The following is a 25,099-nucleotide window of genomic DNA, read 5'->3' as shown; positions in this document are numbered from 1 at the left end:
AGTCCACTGCTCTTAACTACTACACCACGCTGGCTCTCAAACCACCTCTATTTGGCTCTTGCCTTGAAAATCCTGCGGCTGCGACTTGAAGGCAGAACAAACAAAATGCAAAAAACAAAACAAAACAACCCTGCAATGATCTACTCAGGAATTATCTTGCTGTATCAGATCTGTTAAGTCTGCCCTGGCTCCAAGCTGGTGGAACTCTGCCAAACAACATCCATGCCCTGGGGGACCTGATGCAGTTCTACAGGGCCTGTGAGGCAGAGATGTTCCGCCAGAAATGTGGTTGAGGACAGCGATGGTTCCGTCTTCCTGGCATTCCCTGCCACCTCATGAGGCAGTGGCACCCCTGAAATTTTTAATGCCATCTGTTAGGTTGATTGTTGTGTTTTTATTGTTTTTAACGGTTTCTCCCTGGTCACCCAGCTGTTTCTAATAACTGTTTCTTAGGAGAGGGACGGTGGCTCAGTGGCAGAGCATCTGCTTGGTAAGCAGAAAGTCTCAGGTTCAATCCCTGGCATCTCAAACTAAAAAGGGTCCAAGCAGATAGGCATGAAAAACCTCAGCGTGAGACCCTGAAGAGCTGCTGGCAGTCTGTGTAGACAATATTGACTTTGATGGACTGAGGGTCTGATTCAGTAGAAGGCAGCTTCATATGTTCAATTACTGTATGTATTGTATGAATTTATACCATGCAGTGTACCACTCTTGAGTCCTGTTTTTACAGGACTCAAGAGTGGTAAACAGTAAAACTGTTTTTACAAGGGAGGACAATTTACAAACCAATATCATCACCATCATCATCTCTCCTCCAGCAACACCCACCCCAAAAGCTCCCAAGGAGAGCAGCAGAAGTCAGTCTGGGGCTTGCCTCTCTGCATGGATGTTTCTGGGGCCCACCTCTCCATTCTCCATCCCTGTTACCTGGTGTCAGGTGATCCCAATACAGCGGAGACTTTCCCCTGCCCCTGCAAATCAGTGGACTCGCGTTTGGCCTCTGGTTTGGTGATCTTGCAAAGGGCTTGAGTGCGCGCTTGGGCCTCCTCGAGAGAAAGCAGCCGGGTGGAAGGGCAGCTGACCAGCTGGGATTTGGGTCGGGGAAGGAAGCAGCGCCCTGGTGGAGACAGGAAGTTGGTGGCAAAAAGAGGAAGGTTATGGCCTGCTCATACGATCACCAGCCCACTGTCAGAAGGACATCGTTACAACACAAATGGACACCCCGCAGATATGCACCAGAGAGATTTAGTGCCGAAAGTGGTACTATGATCTCAAATGAAGAAGAGTTGGATTTATACCCTGCTTGAAGGAGTCTCAGAATGACTTACAATCTCCTTTCCCTTCCTCTCCCCACAACAGACACCCTGTGAGGTAGGTGGGGCTGAGAGGGCTCTAACAGAGACTGCTCTTGAGCAGAACAGCTCTGAGAGAACTGTGACTGACCCAAGGTCACCAATCTGGCTGCCATGCGGAAGAGGACTGAGGAATCAAAACTGGTTCTCCAGATTAGAGTCCCCCACTCTTAACCACTACGCCAAACTGGAAAACAGGTCAGGAAATAATCCCATCCTAGTCAGGGCCGTAGCCAGGGGGCTTTTTTAAAAAGTCAGGGGGCACCCTTTCCCATCCACTGTGGGGCTTGCTGCTTCTCAGAAGCTTTCTGGTGTAGGGGCAAAAATGGCCAAGTCAAGGCAGCCAACCCTAAACCTTTGGAGTCAAGAAGGGACTGCACCTAGCATGCAAGCTGGGAGGGGGGGGGGGTTCCTTCCACCTCCCTCTTCCCCACTCCAGCACTTTGCAGCCAGCAGGTCCAACCGCCCCCCCCCCCCCAGCCCATTCTACTGGGCTTCTTCTGCTTCTCACTCCTCCACCTCCCTCCTCTCTGCCTGCTGTTTTTGCTACTGCAGTGCACTGTGCCCTGATCAGCTCTGGCTGCTGCTGCTGATGCTTTGGCAGCTCAGCCATGGCAAAAAAAGGGGGGGGGGAAGCAGGCTGCCCCCATGGAGAGCCCCCTGTAGGTGAGGGGGCCCTGCCTGGAAGTCAGGGGGCAGTGTCCTCATAGCCCACCCCCCGTGGCTACAGGCCTGATCCTAGTGATGGACAGCTCGGGCTAGCCCGATCTCACCTGATCTTGGAAGCTCAGCAGGGTCAGCGCTGGTAAGCACTTGGATGCGAGGCTACCAAGGAAGATGAGGACAGCTACGCAGAGGCAGAGAATGGCAAATCTCCTCTGAGTGCCTCTTGCCCTGAAAATTCTATCGGGTTGCTGGTAAGTTGGCCCTGACTTGGTGGCATTTTACACATGCAATGTCCTCCAAGTCAAGCTGCCTTTGAGAAGTTCTCCAAAACCGCAACTGGTCCAGCATTAGATGTTTTTCAGAACTCTTATAACACTTTCTAAGTACTTCCACATCATACTAGAACACTACCAACTCCCAGGGGGAAGGCATGTGATCCATAAAAATGTAAGAAGTGACACAGTGAATTAGACCAGGGGTCTATCTAGTTGAGCATCCAGTATTACACAACGCCAGCCAGGTGCTGCGAAGAGCCAACAAACAGAGTAAAGAGGCCAAGGCCTTTCCTTTGGAATGACTGCGGTTCAGTCGTTGAGCCTCTGCTTGGCATGCAGTAGGTCAATTTATTTATTGGATTTTAAAATTTATTTTATTGGCTTTTTATCCCCACCCTTCCTGTGTGGGTTTCAGGTTCAACCCCTGGCATTTCCAGTTAAAAGGATCATGGAGTGAAAGACCTCTGCCTGAGACTGAGGAGTGAAGGTCGTCTGAATAGACAGTACTGACCTTGATGGACCAATGGTCTGATTCAGAATAAGGTAGGTTCATGTTCTCATATGTGATGTGGCCTCCTTAGACTGGTATTCAGAGATTTACAGATTTAGGGCCTAGGCTGTCGCCATTTTAGATAGAAGCCACTGGCTTCTTCCACAAATGTCTCCAGCAAACCTAGTTGTAGCTGGACCTGGTCAGTGCTTGGATGGGAGACTTCCTGGGAACGCTACGTAGACAAAATTCAGTTCCATGATATATACATGAAGTAAGCATGGAAGTGAGTTCAGTGATTAATGTGGACACAGTGTCTTCTCTGGAACCTTCCAGGCCACTTGCCAATATTCACTACTATCTTCTCTTCCTCTCTCTCTCTCTCACACACACACACACACACAGACAGACATCAAGGGAGTATATGGGACTCAAAAGAGAGGTCTCTTCTTGCTTACTGAAGCAAAGGGCCAGCAATTACTATAACAGAAGACAATCTCCTCACAAAGTCTCTTGGACGAACTCCCAGTGGCCAATTTTGTCAGAATTGGACACTCTGTGCCAAGAAATGAAAAAAAAAATTGATGGGTCTTTGCCTGAGGTGGGGACAGAGACATCTACAGCTGTAATATAAATATAAGTAAGTTGACGTCTCTTGGCTTCCCTTGGGAATTCTGGGATTTGTAGGAACAGACTGACTGATTCTTAGCAGAATTCTGAGCACCCTGACAGAAATACAGTTGGGGTGAGGTACCTGCACTGTCCTTTCCAACAGAGGTGAAGGTGTCACTGAAGAGAACCTGAACATTGTTGAGGAGGAACTCAACCACCAGGGATTGCACTCGGACTTCCTGGAAGGCATCTGCACCACACTGCGCTACGGACTCCAGAGCCATTGAACTGCCATGAAAAGGAGGAGGAATTACTAGGTAGTCTGATATTTCTGTGAGAATCAAGAAAGGCCTAGGAAGGATACAAGCATACTCGTGGGCCCAGGGCATCACGTGTCTAACATGGAAGGGCATGGCACAGACCTGAGGTAATATGGTTAACTAGGGAAGCAAGGACAGATCGCCAAATTTTTAGATCACAGTGGACACAGAAAGTGGCATTTGGGTTGGTGCGGAAGGAACTCCAGAGCATTGTGGGTAAGTGTGACAGTGAGGAACAGATTAACGGAGGGGGAGAGGAGATAAAGGCTACAGCAGCACAGGCAAAAAAATCTCAAATGAAGAGCCAAACAGCATTGCTGGCAGAGCCTCAAAGTGAAACATCTAGGATGAGTCGCACAGCAACACTTCTAAGGGACAAAACTGTGAGAAAGGACGCTGTACTTCACATATGTACCATCTCTCTCCCCAGTGGACACCCAAAGAGGCTTACACCATTCTCCTGGCCTCCACTGTATGTTCACAACAACCTCATGAAGTAAGTTAGGCTGAGGATGTGTGATTGGCCCAAGGTCACAAAACAGAGAGGATTTAAAGCCCGGCCTCCCTCCCAGATCCCAGTCCAGAACTCTGACCACTACATCACACTGGCTCTCTTAGGAAGTTAAGTCCAGCAACTACAGGTTCATTGTATGATGCAGGAAAGGTTGAGTTTTGTGCCCCAAAGGATTGTGGGTAAGGGCTGGGTTAGCACAGGGAAAATGCCAGGGAAGCGCAAGTATGGTTTTGAGAACAGCACAGGAAAGAGACAGAGAGGGTGCCAGCCAGAGTATCTTGGCAGCGCAGGTAAGGCATAGTGTGTCTGGGCGTCTCACCGCAGCAGGTTGGGTGCCCAAACGATGGCTAAGTTGCGGATATGCATGCTGGTGTTTTGACTGTGCATAGCCATGCGTGCCAGGTGCCGGAGCAGGTATTCCAGGGTCCTGTTGGGACAAAGCGGAAGCTGCTACTGCGACAGCCTGCTTTTACGAGCCTACCCAGCTGAAGCCCAGTTCCCACCTCCAAGTGCTTCTTTGTTCCTCAGGACTGCACAGTCACTTTTCAGACAATCTGTACCTGTAGTGTGGCGGAGGCAGCTGCTGGATGACATCATGGACACGTACTAAGCGCTCCTCGTTCCCAGAGACAGACACAGCCTCCTGCAAGGGTGGGGGAGAAAAGAAGGAAAAGGGGGAGGTCAATTCGGCAGCAAGGCTTCAGGTGGAGCAGGGCCCTGTCAGTTTGTTTTGCTAGGCTTCCCTTCCCTGCAAGCAGAGCTCAGGGTGGCTTATGTAAAGGGCAAATACAATATAATAGGATTAAAATAACATTAAAGTACTTAAATGGAGGAGCGACTTCTTGAAAGTAAGAAAAGTACCATTCTTCAAGTCTGTCTCTCAGTAGTCAGAAAGAGAGACCCTGAGCAGAGTTGTACACCTGAATTTTCAAGTCAGTTTTGAACAATGGGACTGTCTAGCTGAACTAAGCTAAAGGTTTGCCTAGTCCTGCACCTGTCTCTGACTTTGAAAAGCTTATGAGACACAAAGGACAAACCTGACTTTCTGCTCTCTCACATTCTCATTTTTTTGCCTTGTGTGTCCCTATTGCTTTGAGCGGAGGGCTCTTTGTTGCACTTATTTTTCTCCCTCTAGTGGTCAAATCAATATTACATTGCTGTATGTCCAGCATTAAAACCTGTTGATTTTTATACCAGACACACAACGGTGCAATATCACATCAACCACTAGAAGGAACAAAACATGTGTGGGGAGGGGGGACCAAAGCAATAGGAACGCACAAGCAAGGAAGATGAGAATGCAGAAGAGTCCTCTGTTTCCTGAGCTGGAACTGAGTAGCAGTCTGATCCCAGGTGTGCCTGCTCACTAGAAGCTCCCACTGACTCCAATGGGATTTCCACCCTCCATAGTTATTTTAAGACCATAAGAGAAGCCATGCTGGATCAGGCCAATGGCCCATACAGTCCAATGCTCTGTGTCACACAGTGGCCAAAAAAACCAGGTGCCATCAGGAGGTCCATCAGTAGGGCCAGAACACTAGAAACCCTCCCACTGTTCCCCCTCCCAAGCACCAAGAATACAGAGCATCACTTGCCCCAGAAAGAGAGTTCCAACAATACCCTGTGATGAATAGCTACTGATAGACCTCTGCTCCATATATTTATCCAATCCCCTCTTGAAGTTGGCTATGCCTGTAGCTGCCACCACCTCCTGTGGCAGTGAATTCCACATGTTAATCACCTTAAGGGTAAAGAAGTACTTCCTTTTATCCATTCTAACTCGACTGCTCGGCAATCTCATTGAGCGTTTACAAGTTCTTGTACTGAGAGAAAGGGAGAAAAGTAGTTCTTTCTCTACCTTCTTTATCCCATGCATAATTTTGTAAACCTCTATCATTTCACCCCTCAGTCGACATTTTTCCAAGCTAAAGAGCCCCAAGCGTTTCAACCTTTCTTCATAGGGAAAGGATTAACCCAAGGATTAACTTTAGCTGTCCTGAGTAATAGCTAACGATCAACCTAACCTCTTCCTTGAATTCAGTGAATCCCCTTCTGAAAGCCATCAGTATAACCGAGAAGATCTCCCACCTGCTGCTGAGAGACCCCTACCTACCTGGCAAAAATATAGCCCTAATCAGTCTCAAACATCACACAATAATAACCTGGGTTGCAAACTTTTCCCATATTCCAGGAGATTAAAAAAAAAAGGTACAAGTGCACAAATTCCCCAAACAAACCAATATAACTTCAGAAAAGCAAGGATGATGATGTGAAGCTCACTGGCATTTTAAAAAGTGGCGACTGCAACAGAGAAGAGACCTCAGAGTTCAAAACAGGATGTAATTCTTCCACTTCTGTGTCAAGCCAACAGGCACCATGCCAATCAGTAGCAAATTCGCTTGGAGAACAGACAAGACTTTCCCTCACTCATCCACATCTTCTACTTCCTGCCCAACCAACTGGCAGTGCGGCCAATCCAGTAGCCATAAGTCAGCAGGCAAGAGGGAACAAAGAGCCAAAGAATGCTGGAGAGCCAAAGAATGCTGGAGCAAAGCTGGAGGGAGAGAAGTTAAATAACTGGGATGTGGGAGAAGTGGAAAAAACAGAAGTAGTGCCCTGAAGAAGGGCTATGGGATAAATGCAGGCGGGGGGGGGGATGTGCGAGGGAGAATAAGTCCAGGGTGTTTCCTAAATGCTGCCTTGTGATGCTTTTTAATCAGGGGTAGAATGTTAGCAAGAGCTCCTTTGTATATTAGGCCACACCTCCCTGATGTAGCCAATCCTCCAAGAGCTTACAAAAAAGAGCCTTGTAAGCTCTTGGAGGATTGGCTACATCAGGGGTGTGTGGCCTAATATGCATAGGAGCTCCTGCTAGAATTCTACCCCTGCTTTTAATCCCTGGCAGCCATTGTCCATGATACCCTGGGAAACATGGAGAAGATGGTTTTATTTAGGTCTACATTTGATTAATTTATTAGCAGTCCTAACCTGTGATTTGTTTTTCATAGATTTAATGTATTTTATTTCATGTGCTTTATCTATATTGTAGATATAGACCTTCATATGGAAGAAAGGTGGATAATAAATGTTTTAAACAAATAAGTAAATCAAAATAAAAGTTCAACGTGCCAGATGTTCAAGCTAGAGTCAGAAAAAGAAGGGGCACTGGAGATCATATTGTAAATTTATGACAGTTACTGAAGCAAACGAGAGAATTTCAAAAGAAAACCAGCTTGTCTTTCATAGATTACAGCAAAGCTTTCAACAATACGGATCATGAAAAGCTTTGATTGGTTTTAAGAGAAATGTATGTGCTGCAACGTCTCATTGTTTTGATGTACTCTGGGCAAAACAGAATGTGGAGAAACAGAATGGTTTTCAATCTATATGCAGAGCATATCATAGGGAAAGCTGGATTAGTTTTAGACAAAGGTAGAATGAAAATTGGGGGAAGGAACATTAAGAATCTGAGCTATGCAGGTAACACTACTGGAAGGAAAAAACAGTGAATACTTGAAATGACTACTGATGAAGGTTAAAGCAGAAAGCACCAACACAAAATTACAGTTGAACAGCAAGAAGACAAAATGACTACTAAGAGATTATACAACTTTAGGGTTGATGATAAAGAAATTGTTGACGATTTTCTATTCCTTTACTCAGCCGTCACCAAAAGGTCGACTGCAACCAAGAAATCAGAAGCTGACTGAGACTGGAAAGGGCAGCCATGAAGGAGCTAGAAAAGATTCTTATACATAACAATGTGTTGTCGATGAACAAGATCAAGTTAATTCATGCCATCTTATTCCCCATTACCAGGGCTTTTTTTGTAGCAGGAACTCCTTTGCATATTAGGCCACACAATCCTGATGTAGCCAATCCTCCAAGAGCTTACAGGAATCTTAGTACAGGGCCTATTGTAACCTCCAGGAGGATTGGCTACATGGGGGGGGGGGGGTGGGTGCAGCCTAATATTCAAAGAAGTTCCTGCTACAAAAAAAGTCCTGCCCATTACTATGTATGGGTGTGAAAGCTAGACAATGGCGAAAACTGATGGGTGATTCACTTGAAATGTGGTGTCAAAGGAGAGTTTTATGGATAACATGGACTGCCTAAAAATCTAATAAATTGGTTGTAGATCAAATCAATCCTGAACTCTCTCTAGAAGCTAAAATGACTAAACTGAGGCTACTATACTTCGGTCACATTATGAGAAGACAAGAGTCACTAGAAAAGACAATAATATGAGGAAAAGTTGACGGCCACTGACTCTACAAAGGAAGCATATTTGTGCAGCTTTCCCAGGTGGCAAGGGCTGGTGTTCAGCAGGGCAGGTCACAAGCAAGCTTAAGAGAGAGTAACCAAAGTCAAGTCCAAAACTCAGGTGCTCCAGGTAGCTCTTCATCTGAGAAATCCGAGCCCTCACTCAAGGCTGACTTACGACAGGAAGCCATGAGAGCCTCCAGATTGCAAGACCTGAGCAAGGCTTATTGATAGCCTCTTCCTTGAATTCACTTAATCCCCTTTTCAGTATAACCAAGATCTCCCATCCACTGATGTGCATCTACTCTGACAGATGGTGCTACCCCGAGGGTCTCATGCAGAGAAAGAGCTCTTTCGCCTTCTGCCTGCTTTAACTTGGGAGACCAGGGACAGGACATAGGACCTTCTACAAGCGAAAACTGGGCACTCTACTACTTAGCCATAGTCTCTGCCTTACATTGAATCAGACCACTGATCCATCAAGGTCAGTATTGTCTATTCCAGGAGTGTCAAATGTGTGGCCCAAGGGCCAAATCAGGCCCCCAGAGGGTTCCTATCAGCCCTGCAAGCAACTCACTGTCATCTGCTTCGTTCTCTCTCTCTTCTTTCCTTCCTTCTGCATCACAGCTTGCTCTGCCAGGCTTGCTCAATCACACAGGAGCTACAGACCAAAGCCTCCATTTTCTCCATTGGCTGACCAGTACACAAAGCAACTTGTGTACAAAAGCTCGCAGTACCCAGACATTTCATGTTTCCCCCCTGGGTCTTAGGCTCAAAGCATTGACCATGATATTTCTGTAATGAATGTCAATAAATCAAAAATAGGTTTGCAATTTACAGACACACACCTGAACATCACCTGAACAGCATACTTAAGACTGCTACAGCACAGACATTGTCTCCAGATTTTGATAATTCAGATAATTCAGAGCAAGAGTTGTCAGTTATCAGAAACTGTTAAATAAACAAAATATTTTAAACATATTTTTAAGGTTTTTTTTAAAAAAAAATCTTTAATTGTGTTTGTCCTTAATAAAGTTTATATCTCCACTACCTGGCATTACACTTTATAACACACATGGCCTGGCCTGACAAGGTCTCACTTATGTTGGATCCGGCCCTCATAACAAATGAATTCAACACCCCCAGTCTACCCAGCCTAGCAGCGGTTCTCCAGGGTCTCAGGCAGAGGTCCTGCACACCACCTACTGCCTTGCGGTTCTTTTAACTGGAGATGTTGGGGATTGAACCTGGGACCTTCTGCACGGCAGGCAAGTAGAGGCTCTTTCCAGTGAGCCACAGGCCCTCCCCATCTTTGGCTGAAGCGGCTGGTTCTTATCACTAGCTGCACCTGGACATTGCCCTCCCCGAGACAATCAAAAGAAATTAAAATAAAACCGAACAGAAGCAGAAAAGGGAAAGGGGGGCGGTGCGAGTTACCCGAGCCGAAAATAACACAGTACAAAGAGCAGGTGGGACAAAAGAATAAGGAAATAGGTGGAAGAGCAGCCTAGATTATCGCGTAGGCGGCAATCCCCGGAGGACGATTTAATTGCACTGCATTGTCCCACCTCCTTTTTCAAACTCCCCTTCTGCAACTCCCACTTCTATTGTTCAGCCTGGGAACAGGCGCACGGAAGAGACGTGAGGCCGCTTATTGCTAAGCCTCCGGGCCAACTCTCAACTGACACTTCAGGCCCACGGCAGCTGCAGTTTGTAAGCAACCGACGCTTGCTTGCAGCTTTTCAATCGAGTTTCAAAAGCCAACCTGCTCCCAGGCTCTGCGCTGCGCCAGAATGAATGCAGCATTGTGCCACACAAGCTGATACCAGCTCCCCCTGGCACCTCTGTTCAGATCTGCTTGTCATTCTACACAGGGTGAAGACAGAGGGCTCTGAAATCAGGGCCTGAAAAACTTGTTCTTTTACTTGAACACAGAATCATAGAGTTGGAAGGGACCTCCAGTGTCATTTAGTCCACCCCCTTCATAATGCAGGCAATTCACAAATACCTCCCCCCCCACACACACATAGGGTTGTCAAGCCCCAGGTGGGGGCAGGGGATCTCCCGGTTTGGAGACCCTCCCCCCACTTCAGGGTCATCAGAAAGCGGGGCAGGGGGGGGGGGAGAGAAATGTCTGCTGGGCACTCATTCCCTATGGAGACTGATTCCCATACGGTATAGTGGAGAATTGATCTGCAGGTATCTGGGGTTCTTGGGGGGGGTGTTCTTGGGGGGAGGTAGAGGCACCAAATCTTCAGCATAGCATCAGGTGCCTCTCCTCAAAACACCTTCCAAGTTTCAAAAGCACTGAACCAGACAGTCCAATTCTATGAGTCCCCAAAGAAGGTGCCCCTATCCTTCATTATTTCCAATGGAGGGAAGGCATTTAAAAGGTGTGCAGTCCCTTTAAATGGGATGTCCAGAACTCCCTTCAGAGTTCAATTATGCTTGTCACAATCTCGCTCCTGGTTCCACCCCCAATGTCTCCTGGCTTCACTTCCAAAGTCTACTGGCTCCACCCCTGAAGTCCCCAGATATTTCTTGGACATGCCAACCCTACCCCCACACACACTCCATTCCCAAAAGGTGGCAAAAAACCCTCCTGGATCCCTGACAAAACCGGCCTAGAGAAAAACTACTGCCTGACCAACAAAGTGGTGATCAGCATTTCTATGGGCGTGTAAGAAAGGGCCACAAGAATCAAGCATTGATGCAACCCTTCCTGCCCTCCTTCTCATGATCTGCCTAAGTTCACAGAATCAGCATTGCTGTCAGATGGTGATCTAGCCTCTGTGTGAAAACCTCCAAAGAAGGAGAGCCCATAAGTCCTAATGAAGAGTTCTGGAGAACCTCAAGTCGTCAGCCCTTGTTTGGTAACCCTGGAAGACTTTGGGGGACCAAGAGTCACAGAACAGCATCCTGCGAGGTCATGAATGTTCTGGATGAATGCTAGAGCACATGGCAATGCAGTGAGGTCACTTCCGGTTACACAGCTGGAAATGACATCATGATACAGGATGACATTTCAGTAGGGCTGCTAGCTCTGGGTAGGGAAATACTTGGAGATTTGGGGCATAACCTGGGGAGGGTGGGATTTGGGGTGAGGAGGGACTTCAACAGGGTACAATGCCATAGAGTCCACCCTCCAAAGTAGACATTTCCTCCGGGGGAGCTGATCTGTATTGCCTGGTGATCAACTGTAATAGTGGGATATCTCCAGGCCCCAGTTGGAGATTGGCAACCCTACATTCTGTCCCCTACCAACAACAACAAAAATCCCCCCTGCTGCTTGCCATAGCAAGAGTGGGCGCCTCGGAAACAGCAACCCTAAGAGAACTCAAAGCTAGCACACTATTTTGTGTCGTGTGAGTTGATCATCATAACAAAGTACCACACAGCTTCTGTTTTTGAGGTTTTGCTTTGGACTGATAGGGGTACTTGCAACCTTCTGTACATGGTATGCAGAAATGGATTCAGCAGGGAAAGGGCTATTACTGGAATTACTTCTACGGAATTACCAATTGTCAACAAGGCTGTATGTCACGTGGAGAACCAGTGCTCAAAAATGGCCTACAGCTATACGTTTTGAACATTTGGAACTATATGTCATAAGGTATAAACATTTTAATAAGCTAAAGAAAGAGGTGAAAAGAAGCTCAGTTTACAGCAACAGGCAGGGAAGTTTGCCCAACAGGGATAAAAAACCTACAGTGGATACAAGTTTCAAAGTTCATGCAAACCAGCCCTCTGTAATACTGCTGGTGCTTTCACACAAAGGGTGTGCAGCAGCATTCCATAGCTACGCATTCTGCAGACAATCTCCGCTTTGGCCGCTGCTGGTCCACACGGACAAGCAGCAGCAGCAGACAGAGCGGGGAAACAATCTGAATGTCCCCCCGAGAGCACTGCATTCAGGATCTCAGAATCTGTTCATGATCCCCAGGCCGAAGGAAGCCCGGCTGACTACCACCAGGACCAGGGCTTTCTCCGTGGCAGCTCCCACAGGGCAGAATGCGCTCCCCGATAACATCAGAGCCTTGCGGGACCGTCCACAGTTCCACAGGGCTTGCAAGACTGCACTCTTCCGTCTTGTGTTTAGTGAATAATAGGAGACAGCTGCCATGCCACAGAACTGACAGCCTCGACTGACTCCACTGCACTAGCATCCTGAGCGCCGTAACAATGAAAGATCTTGGATTGCTGCTGGTTATTGATTTTTGTAATTGTAAATCCCATTCTAAAGCACCACGGGAGCCTGAGTCAGACTGGGACAGCCGTACAGAAGGAAGAGGTACTCCATCCTTCTATTCATGTGTGCCATTTTCCTGACCAAAAACAGCCCTGAGGGGAGTATTGTTAGATCCACTGGGAGGCTGCACATGCATTGAATGCTTGTGTATGCAGATCCCCCATGGGGCAACTAACTCCCCTCTGTAACTGTTTCAGGTAAGGAAAACAGCAGGGGAGAGGGGTATTGTTTTCAGTCTTATAACTTGATGTTGTTTTATGGGTTGTTAGCCACCCTGAGCCCGTTAAGGGGAGGGCGGGATATAAATCGAATAAAATAAAATAAATAAAAAGGGCCGCTGTCGAATAGTGGGGGAGGAACTCTTTCAAGGCCTATGCAACCAAGCACTTTACAGGGGGGCGGGGTACCTTCCCTGTCTCATTGAGGGACTCACAGCAAACTTGTTATAGAGCTGGTAGGTGAGCAGCGGGTTCGGCAACTCCCGGAAGTACAGCTTGCAGAGAGAGCTGACGGAGTGGATGTCCTGCAAGTAGACGTCCTTCGAGAGCTCAGGCACACGCTCGCTGTCGAACTCGTGCCTGGAGAGGAAGAAGATGATATTGGATTTATATCCCGTCCTCCACTCCAAACCTGAGTGTCTCAGAGCGGCTCACAGTCTCCTTTATCTTCCTCCACCACAACCGGCACTCTGTGAGGTGGGTGGGGCTGAGAGGGCTCTCCCAGCAGCTGCCCTTTCAAGGACAACTCCTGCCAGAGCTATGGCTGACCCAAGGCCATGCCAGCAGGTGCAAGTGGAGGAGTAGGGAATCAAACCCGGTTCTCCCAGATAAGAGTCCGCACACTTAACCACTACACCAAACTGGCTCTCAACACCAGAGAACATATGAACATATGAAGCTGCCTTATACTGAATCAGACCCTTGGTCCGTCAATGAGTATTGTCTACTCAGACTGGCAGCGGCTCTCCAGGGTCTCAAGTGGAGGTTTTTCACGCCTATTTGCCTGGACCCTTTTTTAGTGGAGATGCCAAGGATTGAACCTGGGACCTTCTGCTTACCAAGCAGATGCTCTACCACTGAGCCACCGTCCCTCCCCAAGAGAAGGAAGAGGTGGGGGGATTACAAAAAAGCAGCATAGCCTAATGACCCCATCTCCTTATCTATTCAAGCCTGTCTTTCTTTTTAGGATTTTTTTTTTTTACAAAAAAGGAGGGTGCCTCCTGCAACCCTAGCTCCAGAGCGAGGTTTACCGCAACCGCTGGATGTTGGAGGAGACCCCAGAGAGGCGATAGATTCCGTCCACAATGCCGTGCTTCTCAATGAACTCAGAGCAGGAGCGCAGTACCTGGGGGACTGGGATAACAGTAAGAATATTATTATTTAACTTTATCATTTATGGTCCACCTTTTGCACTGAGACTCAAGGCAAATTATGCAGTTAAGACCCACGCAGTCAGAGCAACATAATACATGCAACCAACAGTGCAATAAAAGGGGATTACCAAATTAAAGAGCACGCTTGAAAACAGTATACTACACAGAGTAAAACAGGAGCACACATACAAACAATGAAACAAAGCTCAGTGACGAAATCAGAGAAATGGCGCAACCGTGTAATGTATACTATGGACTGCACCGTGAAGATTAACTAAAATTTCGTAGAAGAGCTGGTTTTATACCCCACCCTTCACTACCCGAAGAAGTCTTGGAGCAGCTCACAATCGCCTTCCCTTCCTCTCCCCACAACAGACACCCTCTCAGGTAGGTGGGGCTGAGAGAACTCTGAGAGAACTGCGACTGACCCAAAATCAGCTGGCTTCAGGTGGAACCAAACCAGGTTCTCCAAATTAGAGTCCGTCACTCCTATTCACTACACCACACTGGCTTTTGCAGCTATTCACTACTACTCTAATCCCTTTAAACAAAGGCCCTCTTGAACGATTCTGTTGTTAATAATAACTATGATGTTTTCCTAAGTGCTGTAACCTTTACATATATGCTACCTTAGTAATCTTTAAAACCACAACTCTACAAAGTAGCCCAGAATTACCACCCAAGTTATGTCATTTTAAGAACATTTTAAAAACACTGATCTTCTATTTCTTCACAGACTAAGTGCTAGTCCCATGGTCTCGCTCCGCCGTAGGTAGCCCTAATGTGGTCCTGTGAAGACGGAAGTAGGTCAGGGGTCCCAGAACTTTTTGAGCCTGTGGGCACATTTGGAATTGACACGGCATTGTGGGCACAGCAATAAAATGGCTGCCACAGGAGGCAGAGGAAGCCACAAAATGATCGCCACAGCTTAAGTTTGGTAACACAGTGTAGATCCTTGTGCTGTGGTGGCAGCTGTTGCCCAAGCAATGCTTTTAAAAATCTGCACTGCCACTCAAATCTCCAAGGGTCAAGCAGAAGCCTTCCTGGGCAAAAGCCCTACCTAGCCTCATCCACTTCCTGAAAACACTTGGCAGACACCAAAAGAGGTGTCCGGCAGGAGCCATAGTGTCCATGGGCATCACGTTGGTAACCCCTTGATATAGCTTAAGGTTGCCAAGTCTAACTCAGATAATATCTGGGGACTTTGGGGGTGGGGCCAGGATACTTTCCCTAAAATAAATAAATAAAAACGCAGCAGTGCAGTTCCCCTGAATACAGTCTTCATTTCCTCACCCAAGCAGCTGCAAATCATCTCTCTCTCACACACACACACAGAAGCAAAAATAAAACAGTTTGCAATCCCACACTCGTGTGGTCTCACTGGGACAATTTACTCACGAGTTGCTGAACTTCCAATAACACAGGGAAACCAAAGGTTCAAGTTTAGCCTTTACAATACAAATGACCTCTGAAAAGCTTGTACAACAAACAGAGGGTGTGGGCTGCTTTCACAGCTACTGGGAGCAGCCATGTTGTTCTGCCTGCTTACCTCGCCCCCATTCAGCCTTAAAGACACAGACACACCGTCCAAAAAGGAAGCCTTTGCAAGCTTTCTCCTAGCGTTCTGAAGGGGAAAGGCACTCAGTAGCTGTGGGGGTGGAGCTTCCCCCCACTGGCCAGCTGACTGAGAGCAGGAAGGAGCCTGGGAAAGCGAGAGAACCCTCACTGGGACCTGGGGATTGGCAAGCTTAGATCGCTAGGCACATAGATCAAAGGAATGGCACCTGTAATGTTAGGCTGCAAGCACAGGAGAGCTCAAGGGATGGGAAACCCCATGTGGGCTGCTGGGGTGGGGCCAGAAGAGGAAACTGTGGCAACAGGGCCCAGGCACATTGCTCGCCACACCACAAAGGCATTTTGCAAAAAAGAGGGAACTACATGTTTAATCTCAGCTGTGATACAGCGCCACCAATGATACTGGCCAAAGGGTGTATTGCAGCTTCCACTCCAACTGCACCAGGTAGACCTGTGGGGTCAAGTAGGGCTCCACTCTGCCTAATGGAAGCATTTTATTTATTTACTTATTTAATTCATATTTTTCTGTTTTACAGAGTCCCTCTTGAGGTGGCTTAAAATTAAAAACCACAGTACAAAAAGGTAATTAAAAACAAGCCATTGGACATAAGTAGTATAAAAAAACTTCCCATGCACCAGAAGCACACCATTATAAAGCTGATAAGACAAACCCCCTAATTAAAAGTAAAATATATGTTTTGGCTTGGAGCAGAAAAGGAAGTCTAGTAGACAACAGGTGAGCCTCAAAGGGGAGGGTGTTACTCAGACAGGTTGCTCAAGAAACAGAGACGCCTGCCCCATTTACAGGCTCCTTGAAGCCCTTCCTGAACTTAAACTAAGCCAGGGATTCCCAATATGGTGCCTAGTGCCCACCAACACTGCTCCACCGAGTATTTTAAGAAAGACTCGGGCTTTTTCTCAGCCGGGCTTCTGATTGGCTGTGCAGATAAAAAGGCATCCTGTTAAACAGAGCTTCTGCCTGAAATGTTGAAACATTACTATTAGAGCAGTATATAATCCCAATCCCTGACATTTTGGGGTTGCTCCATCTCCTGTGGCAGCCATTTTACAATTGCGCCCACTGCCCTTTTGTCAGAATTCCAAAAGTGAACACAGGCTCGGAAAAGTTGGGGACCCCTGAGCCAAGGTGTCTTGTCTGGAGCAGCTGCTGAAGAACTTATCCATCCATCCACACTGCTTCCCCCAACTCAACTACCCTCTGTGGGGCCACAGTGTTGCTCTCTCACCATCACTGCCAGCATTCTTGAGGTGCTCGCCCAAGTCGCAGCCGAAGACCCTCTCCCGGAGGATCCCACGCTGTTTGAGGCGCTGCTTGCTGGGCCTGGACTTCATGAAGGTGCGAAGGAACCCAATCAACTTCCCGTGTTTCTTAGACACTGAAAAGAGGACGTAAAGTCTGAACTTAACATCACCTCAAAACGAAGACATTTCAGTGGGGGTTCTCCTCCTTGGCTGAAAGTTATCAGTAAACAAGCGAAGAGAGATCACACAGCCGAGATAAGTGCAAAGCATTGGTCTACGATTGAGAAGGCTTCAGTTCAAATCCCTCTCAGTCACAAAAACTGTTGGATGACTTTGGGCTCTAGCTCTCTCAGCCTAACCTACCTTGTAGGAGTGTTGGGAGGATAAAATGGAGAGGGAGAAGCCATGGATACTGCTGCCCTGAGCACCTTGAGGGAACAGCAGGACACGAATACACTAGATAGCTTTAAAACGGGGTTAGACGGATTCACGGAGGAGAGGTCCATCAGTGACTACTAGCCTTAGTGGCTGAAAGGAGCCTCAATTTACAGAGGCAGCAAACCTTCCCAGAAACCTGATGTGGGCAGATTTTCTAACCTCTTGAGAAAGGACATTTCACTGTTCAGGAGCCACAACCAAAAAAGCCCTGCTTTGCCTCTTAGGTCGACGTCAGGCAGAGGTAATTCTTACATTAACAGCAAGGTTTTAAAGGTCAGGAGAATCCATGGCTCAGTGGAAGAACGTCTGATTTGTGCACAGGAGGTCCCCAGTTCAATCTCTGGTTATAAAGCTTTCAGGCAGCATCTGTTAGGAAAGTCTCTTCTCTGTCTCAGGCCCAGGAAAGCTGTTGCCAGTCAGAATAGACAATACTGAGCGTGAAGTACCAACAGCTCAGAAGAAGGCAGCTCCACATGCAAAAGTCAAAAATCAGCATCTCACACATGTCACCAAGAAAACTTGTAACTGGTGTGTTTGGTAGAGAAATTATGCGCACACAACCCTAATAACAGGAGGCAAGTGGCTACCTGGGTCATCATCAAGGAAAGCTGTACACTTAGAACTAGGGCTTTTTTTGTAGCGGGAACTCCTTTGCATATTAGGCCACACACCCCTGATGTAGCCAATCCTCCAAGAGCTTACAGGGCTCTTAGTACAGGACCTACTGTAAGCTCCAGAAGGATTGGCTACATCAGGGGTATATGTGGCCTAATATGCAAAGGAGTTCCTGCTACAAAAAAGCCCTTCTTAGAACATGTCAGCAATCCAGTTTGGACATTACAGAAGCATGGCTGTAGGGAGATCCACCCTGTCCAGTAAAGGGTGATGTCTCGTCATTAAACACCAAGACACTCTTACTAACAGCCCCAGCCTGCTTCTCAAAAAGTAGGAAAAGGAAAGGTCCTCTGTGCAAGCACCAGTCGTTTTCGACTCTGGGGTGACGTTGCTTTCACATTTTCACGGCAGACTTTTTACGGGGTGATTTGCCATTGCCTTCCCCAGTCATACAGTTTCCCCCCAGCAAGCTGGGTACTCATTTTACCGACCTCAGAAGGATGGAAGGCTGAGTCAACCTCGAGCCGGCTACCTGAAAACCCAGTTTCCACCAGGGATCAAACTCAGGTCATGAGCAGAGCTTAGGATTGCAGTACTGCCGCTTTAACACTCTGCGCCACGGGGCTGCTTCAAAAAGTAGGGATGGGTCCAAACTGAAGAAAATATTGGTTTTATATCCCACTCTATACTCTAAAACACAGAGTCTCAGAGTGGTCGCAATCTCCTTTACCTCCCCCCCACACACACACAAAAGACCCACCTGTGAGGTGGGTGGGGCTGAGAGAGCTCTTATAGCAGCTGCTCTTTCAAGGACAACTCCTATGAGAGCTATGTCTGACCCAAGGCCATTCCAGCAGGTGCAAGTAGAGGAGTGGGGAATCATATCCATTTCTCCCAGATAAGAGTCTGTGCACTTAACCACTGCACCAAACTGGCTCTCTAATCCAAAACGAATTGGGTTATTAGACCATATCTCACCTGAAGTGGGGGAGAGGAGACCATGGGGTCTGGAGATGCCACAGCTCATCCCTTCTGCATCTGTTGGGGAAGACACACGCTAAGGAGAGAGCAACAAAGCAAATCGCCCCTTGGCTTCGACCCTTCCCCTTCAACCATCACTGACACATGTCTGTCCAGCACAGTTCATCTACTCCACTCTTCCTGGGTTGTCCAGGCTGCCAGTTAAGATTCTACCCCAGCCCTTCCCTCTGTGTCCCCTCTGCAGAGGTGGAGCAGGTAATGATAACCACAGACAGGGCCATTTCAGTGGTGGCACTTCACTTTTGAAACACCCTCCCTTTCGATGCTTGCCTGGCACTGTCCTTTAGGCACCAAGCCTAAACATTAAAAAAAAAACAACTTGGACTTTTAAACAAGAGTTCCATTATTTAAAGCAGTTTTTAACAGTCTGCTTGTAGCCCAAGAACTGCTTGTGGATAGGAGCAGACTGGGAAGTGAAAACTGGGAGTGAGCCAAGCTGAGAGTTCCCTGAGGGTCACTTAGCTCCGTGGTGCAAACAATGGACATTAGCTGACCCACAGCTTCCTCTTGAAAATTGACAGCAGGAAAATACAACTGGTGAACTGAGGCAAGGTCTAAACCAAGTAGCCCCCTAAGCAACTGGCTGGGGCTTGGCTCTGTTTGCTCCAGGACACTGATGGCCCTCTAGTGGCCCACCAGGGAATTTCCTTGTAAGTGAAACAGCCAATCCACCCCATTTCTGTATACCAGTTTAGGCTGCAGAATGTTGTTTTATGCTGTCTTTATACCCCTGAGTTGTTTTTAATATTGATAATTCTTATATATATTTATGAGCTTTTATACTTATATTTACTTTGTGAGCTGCCTTGAGTGGGATTCTGGAGAGGCAGCATATAAACCTTTGAAATAAATTGGAGGCTTTCCCATTTGATTGCCACCCCGGAAACTAACACAGCAAAGCAGAACAGATGCCTGGTTTGGCTCATCTGATGATGTACGTTGGACTTGGCAAAGGCTGAACCTGGATTATGGAGAACCGAGTTCAAATTCTACCCTACTTTGGGTTACCAGACCACGTCCTCTTTTTTTTTGTGTGTGTCCATTCTCTTTCGGGGTCTTTTTAAACAACTGATGGAAATGTCCTCTTTCGGGGTTGGAAAGTTAGGAATATTCCTAGATAGTAGCGATCGTCACAGCTTAAAATAGCAGGGTTATTTAAAATGAGACTTGCCATAGCAACCACTTGTTTGAAGTAGTCGGTTGAGAAATACGTCCTCTTTTTTTGCTTTTCAAAATATGGTAACCCTAACCCTATTGCTTTGTTTACTGGATGTCCCATCCTGCTTAATTTTACTGACTCACACTGTAATACACCTTGGCTGCCATCACACACACTAAAGAATGCACATTCAATCCACTTCCAAGTGCATTTTCCAACTGCGTTTTGCCCGTTCACACAGTAAAATTCAGTTGGAAAGTGCATTGAAAGTGGATTGAAAGTGCATTATTTAGTGTGTGTGATTGCAGCCCTTGAGTCCCAGCAAGAAAGGAGAACTATTAATAATGTAAATAAATCGCCCTGGCCTGGTTAGCCCAGGCAAACCCGACCTTGTCAGATCTTGGAAGTTACGCAGGAATACCAGGGCCAGGAGGCAGAGGCAGGCAACATCAAGCCGCCATCAGCCCCACTAGAGGTTGCCAAAAGTCAGCCATGACATCCCGGAATGCATGCACACACCCCAAAAATGTAAATAAATCAGAATAAATAAATTCCCACTCTTCCACAAAGCTTGCTTGGGGACTTTGGGCCAATCATAGAATCACAGAATTGGAAGGGGCCACCCAGGCCATCTACTAATCCCCCTGCTCAATGCAGGATCAGCCTAGAGCAGGGGTGGCCAAACTGTGGCCCTTTCACACATATTGTGTGGCTTTCAAAGCCCTCACTGCCCTGTTGGCCAGCTTGGAGAAGGCATTTGTCTCTTTAAATCATTTCTCCAAACCAAGCCAGCCAGTGGCTTGGAGAATGCATTTAAAGTTAAAGTTGCTTTCTTTTCACCTTTCTCTCCCTCCCTCCCTTTGCTTCCTTCCTTCCTCCCTCCAAACATCTGACATTCATGTCCTGTAGCTCTCAGGCATCTGACTTTTATTCTATGTGGCTCTTGAGCAGTTTAAAAATCTAACTTAATAAATAATAAATAAATAAACTCTTAATAACCAGCCAGTACCTTGCCACCCATAATTTAAATCCATTACCGTGAGCAGGGCCAGCTCGCCCACTAGGCAAATTAGGTGGTTGCCTAGGGCGCCAGGAGGGTAGAGGTGCCGAATGGGGCTTCCCCCTCCTCCCCGTGCCCCAGGCAAGCGCCTAGTTTGCCTGCCACCTCCAGCTGCCACCACCACCCCTCCCTTCCCTTTCCTTCCCTTCAGAGTGTGCTGTACCTGGGCCCTGCCAGTTGGGACGCAGCGTGCATCTTATCTTTCGAAGGATGCGCTGGAGAAGGCTTGGCTCCCCCTCCCTTCCAGTTTTGGAAAGGAGGGGGGAGAAGCCTCCAGCACGTTCTTCCAAAGATACACGCCACGTCACGGCAGGTACAACCCAGACGTGGCGCACTCTGATCGCATGTGGGCGGGGAGGTGACAGCAAGGGAAGGAGGGGGCGGGCGCTGCGCCTCAGCGTCACGCCCTCAGGGGGGTGCAACATAGCGCGGCACTGCATTGGGTCGGCGCTGACTGTGAGTACTATTCTCTGCTGCCAACAGGAGCAGCTCCCTGACCTCCTCAAAGTGACAGCCTTTCTCATACAGTCAGTATTTCCCACCCTAGCCTACCTTTGCACAGTTTGCTGTGGTGATAAAACTGGAGGGAAATAACACAAGCCCACCCTGGGATCCTTGAAGGAAAGCAGATTTAGGAGACTTGGCAACCCTGGATATCCAGGGAAAAGAGAGTTACCTGCTTTGAGTCCTGATGTCGGCCGTTCTGAGAACAGCTCCACACACTCACTGGGGAAGAAGCCCACCTGGAAAAGAAACAGGCAAACTGGAGTTGTAATGCACACCAGAAAGGGGGTGGGAGGAGCATAAGAGCACAGCTCAGTCCCTGGCTAAGCAAACCACAGCTTTGTTACGTCTTTCTGATTCGCACGAACCAAGTCTTTCTGATTCGCACGAACCATTCGTGCGAATCAGAAAGACTTAAAGCAGATGTGAGCAGTTGCTTTAGCACGAGTTCCAGATTAAGACACGTAGCCAGTAGAAGAGGCAAATGAAACATGAATTGAACCCGGGACTCGTGTAGCTGCACCTGTTGAATTGAGGACTGCTACCTCAGGATTAACTATTAGAGTTAATTAGTCGGTACTGTCTGCATCTGCCAGCAAGAGGGAAGTAAAGACAGCAAAACCTGGTACCTATTACTTTCAGTATCCAGAGTTGGATCTCCATTTGGAATTGTGCTTCAGTTGATGGACTTTGTACTCATTGCAGTTATAGAAATTTTGTTTAGAGTGACTGGTGTGAATAATAATAACAATTGCATAAGAGAAACATGTAAAGCATTTATTTGTAGAGTATAAATGCAAAGTGTTGTTTTTTGCCTTTACTAATCTGTACACTGTGGTTTCCGGTTTGCCAAACTAGACAGTACGGCAGCCATTTAAAAGAAGATCTTGGCCATTTAAAAATGCTGCAAGAGTTCTTTCAGTGCTTGAAAAGATGGCAGGCTGGGGGAGATTGCCCGGTTTCCCCCTTCATAACAATGCATTAAATGGCTAAACACTTTTCTTAAATGGGATTGGCAGTCATGGGTCAGACTTGCAGCCACTATAACATCTACTTCGCCCCTGGTGTGTTTATACTGGTTACTCATTTCCTAAGCTGAAAGAAGAACTGTTTTTATACACCACTTTTCTTTATCTTAAGGGGTCTCAAAGCGCTTTACAATCATCTTCTCATCCTCTCCCCACAACAGGCACCTTGTAAGGTAAGCAGGGCAGGAAGAGTTCGGAGAGAATTGGGACTGGCTCAAGGTCACCCAGCAGACTTCATGTGGAGGAAGAGTGGGGAATCAGATCCAGTTCTACAGATTAGAGTCTTAAGCATCTGCTGCTCTTACCACTACATCAATCTGCCTACCTGCCTACCTTAGGGACCGCCTCTCTCCATATGTTCCCCAGAGAGCACTGAGATCCAGCTCCCAAAGTCTTCTAAAAATCCCTGGACCAAAGGAGGCCACACTGAAAGTAAAGAGGGAGCAGGCCTTCTCAATAATGGCTCCCCACTGGTGGAATCAGCTACCGGAGGAAGTGAGAGCCCTGCGGGACCTTAACCAATTCCGCAGGGCTTGCAAAACTACCCTCTTCCAACAAGCTTATAGGGAACTCTGAATGTGACATCTAGCCATCTGGATAGACATCCCACTGAATGTAGCACCTTTAATTTACTATGGTTTTATAATTTTTATGTAACTTTTAAACTGTATTTTAACTGTATCTTTTATGAATTGTATAACTGATCATGGTATATACCATGTCCTGTTAGCTGCCCTGAACCTGCTTCGGCGGGGAGGGCAGGATATAAATAAAACTTATTATTATTATTATCAATCTGGCTCTCTAGAATGAGGGGGTGGGGAGAAGCTCTGGGAATAGGGAGAAGGGGAAGAGTTGTACGGGACAAGAGGTACCCCATCCAGACAGAGAAGCAGCAGTCACTGAGGGTTTAGCACATGGAGTTGCATAACCAGAGGTGGAATTCTAGCAGGAGTTCCTTTGCATATTAGGTCACCCCCACCCCCGATGTAGCCAACCCTCCAAGAGCTTACAAGGCTCTTTTTATAAGCTCTTGGAGGATTGGCTACATCAGGGGGTGTGACCTAATATGCAAAGGAGCTCCTGCAAGAATTCCACCCCTGCATAGTTCTAGCGCCAAAGAGGTCTGTCCTGAACCAATGCTTCTCTTCCCCCAAAGTCCAACCTGGAATCCATGTTTCCCACGCCACCAGCTCCTGTCCTCCTTGGGGGGCATATCAATCACAGAGATGATGTCTCCAACCTACACCAAACAGATAATTGCCACTGTTTAATAAAGCAAGGTACGATATGGATAGACACTATTGTGGATTTACCCTGTTCTGCTAGCAGGCATGGTCAAAGATATGTACTTCACATAGAGGCTAAGCTGCATGTAGAAGGAACACAGTGCTTTCCCTAACTGTTAAAAATGTTTCAAAAGATACAAGATCCTTCCAACAATCCAGCACTGCTGTCCTCCTATGACAGAAATCAAGTCACAAAGATGTATGGTTTACACAATTCACTCATTGTGAAACTTGATAATCATTGCAAATAAATAACAAAAAATTCCAAAGATTACATAAAACCGCACGAAGGCTATAAACAAAGATGTATCGTACAAGGTCAGTCTGTAAATTCCAAACCCTTATCTAATTCAAATGCCCAGTTTTTGCAGTCCTGGCTGAAGTACGTTTTGATCTCCATTTCTACAGGATTATGGCAACTTTTCCATCTCAGAATATGGGATGCTTTCTCTCTATGGGGCAGAGTTTCCAACATCAAGAAAGGGCCTGGAGTTCTCCTGGAATTACAACTGATCCCCAACCTATAGAGATCAGTTCCCCCAGAGGAAATGACAGCTTTAGAGGGGAGATTCTATGGTATACCACAGAATCTAGGAGAAAGGGAACTCCTAGAGTGATATTGCATCCCTTCCCAAAGGCACCACCCCCAAATTGCTAGGAATTTCCCAAACCAAAGCTGGCAGCTCTACTATGGGGGTCAAGGAATAAAGCCACAAATGCATATAGTAAACCATTTTTTAAAAATCAACTTTTGAGTTCACCTGATTGTCTGCATGTTTAATTCACACCAAAGCTAAAATTCTTACTTCTGTAACTCCTCTCCCACGGTGGAAGGGATGCTATAATGACCAATCCATTACAGAAGTAACAAGAAAAGCAAGTGACGAACTGATTCCAATCACTGCAATGCAAACCTAAGCAGAGGGAGCCCCTTCTGAACGCATTTCACAGCAAACCCAGTTCTGGGGAAGGGAATTTTTGAAGATACAGAGACTGAAAAACACACACACT

General features: G+C 47.0%; 1 protein-coding gene across 1 annotated transcript in view; it reads right to left on the bottom strand.

Annotated features, from left to right (window-relative positions):
* Positions 1-25,099, bottom strand: part of ARHGAP33 (Rho GTPase activating protein 33) — a 66,815-nt gene that overhangs the window by 10,222 nt on the left and 31,494 nt on the right. Inside the window, exons 8-17 of the mRNA XM_060258080.1 lie at positions 23,965-24,042; positions 21,944-22,010; positions 18,986-19,045; positions 16,939-17,088; positions 13,994-14,096; positions 13,178-13,322; positions 4,790-4,872; positions 4,549-4,656; positions 3,538-3,683; positions 928-1,117 (exon numbers count right to left, since the gene is read on the bottom strand). Of these exons, the coding sequence (XP_060114063.1) occupies positions 928-1,117; positions 3,538-3,683; positions 4,549-4,656; positions 4,790-4,872; positions 13,178-13,322; positions 13,994-14,096; positions 16,939-17,088; positions 18,986-19,045; positions 21,944-22,010; positions 23,965-24,042 (1,130 nt within the window). The remainder of the gene's footprint in view (positions 1-927; positions 1,118-3,537; positions 3,684-4,548; positions 4,657-4,789; positions 4,873-13,177; positions 13,323-13,993; positions 14,097-16,938; positions 17,089-18,985; positions 19,046-21,943; positions 22,011-23,964; positions 24,043-25,099) is intronic.

Source organism: Heteronotia binoei, chromosome 17 (genome assembly GCF_032191835.1).
Source record: "Heteronotia binoei isolate CCM8104 ecotype False Entrance Well chromosome 17, APGP_CSIRO_Hbin_v1, whole genome shotgun sequence".
NCBI classification, from domain to species: Eukaryota; Metazoa; Chordata; class Lepidosauria; order Squamata; family Gekkonidae; genus Heteronotia; species Heteronotia binoei.
The sequence above is the reverse complement of the archived record's forward strand: the minus strand, read 5'-3'. Positions and strand labels throughout refer to the sequence as shown.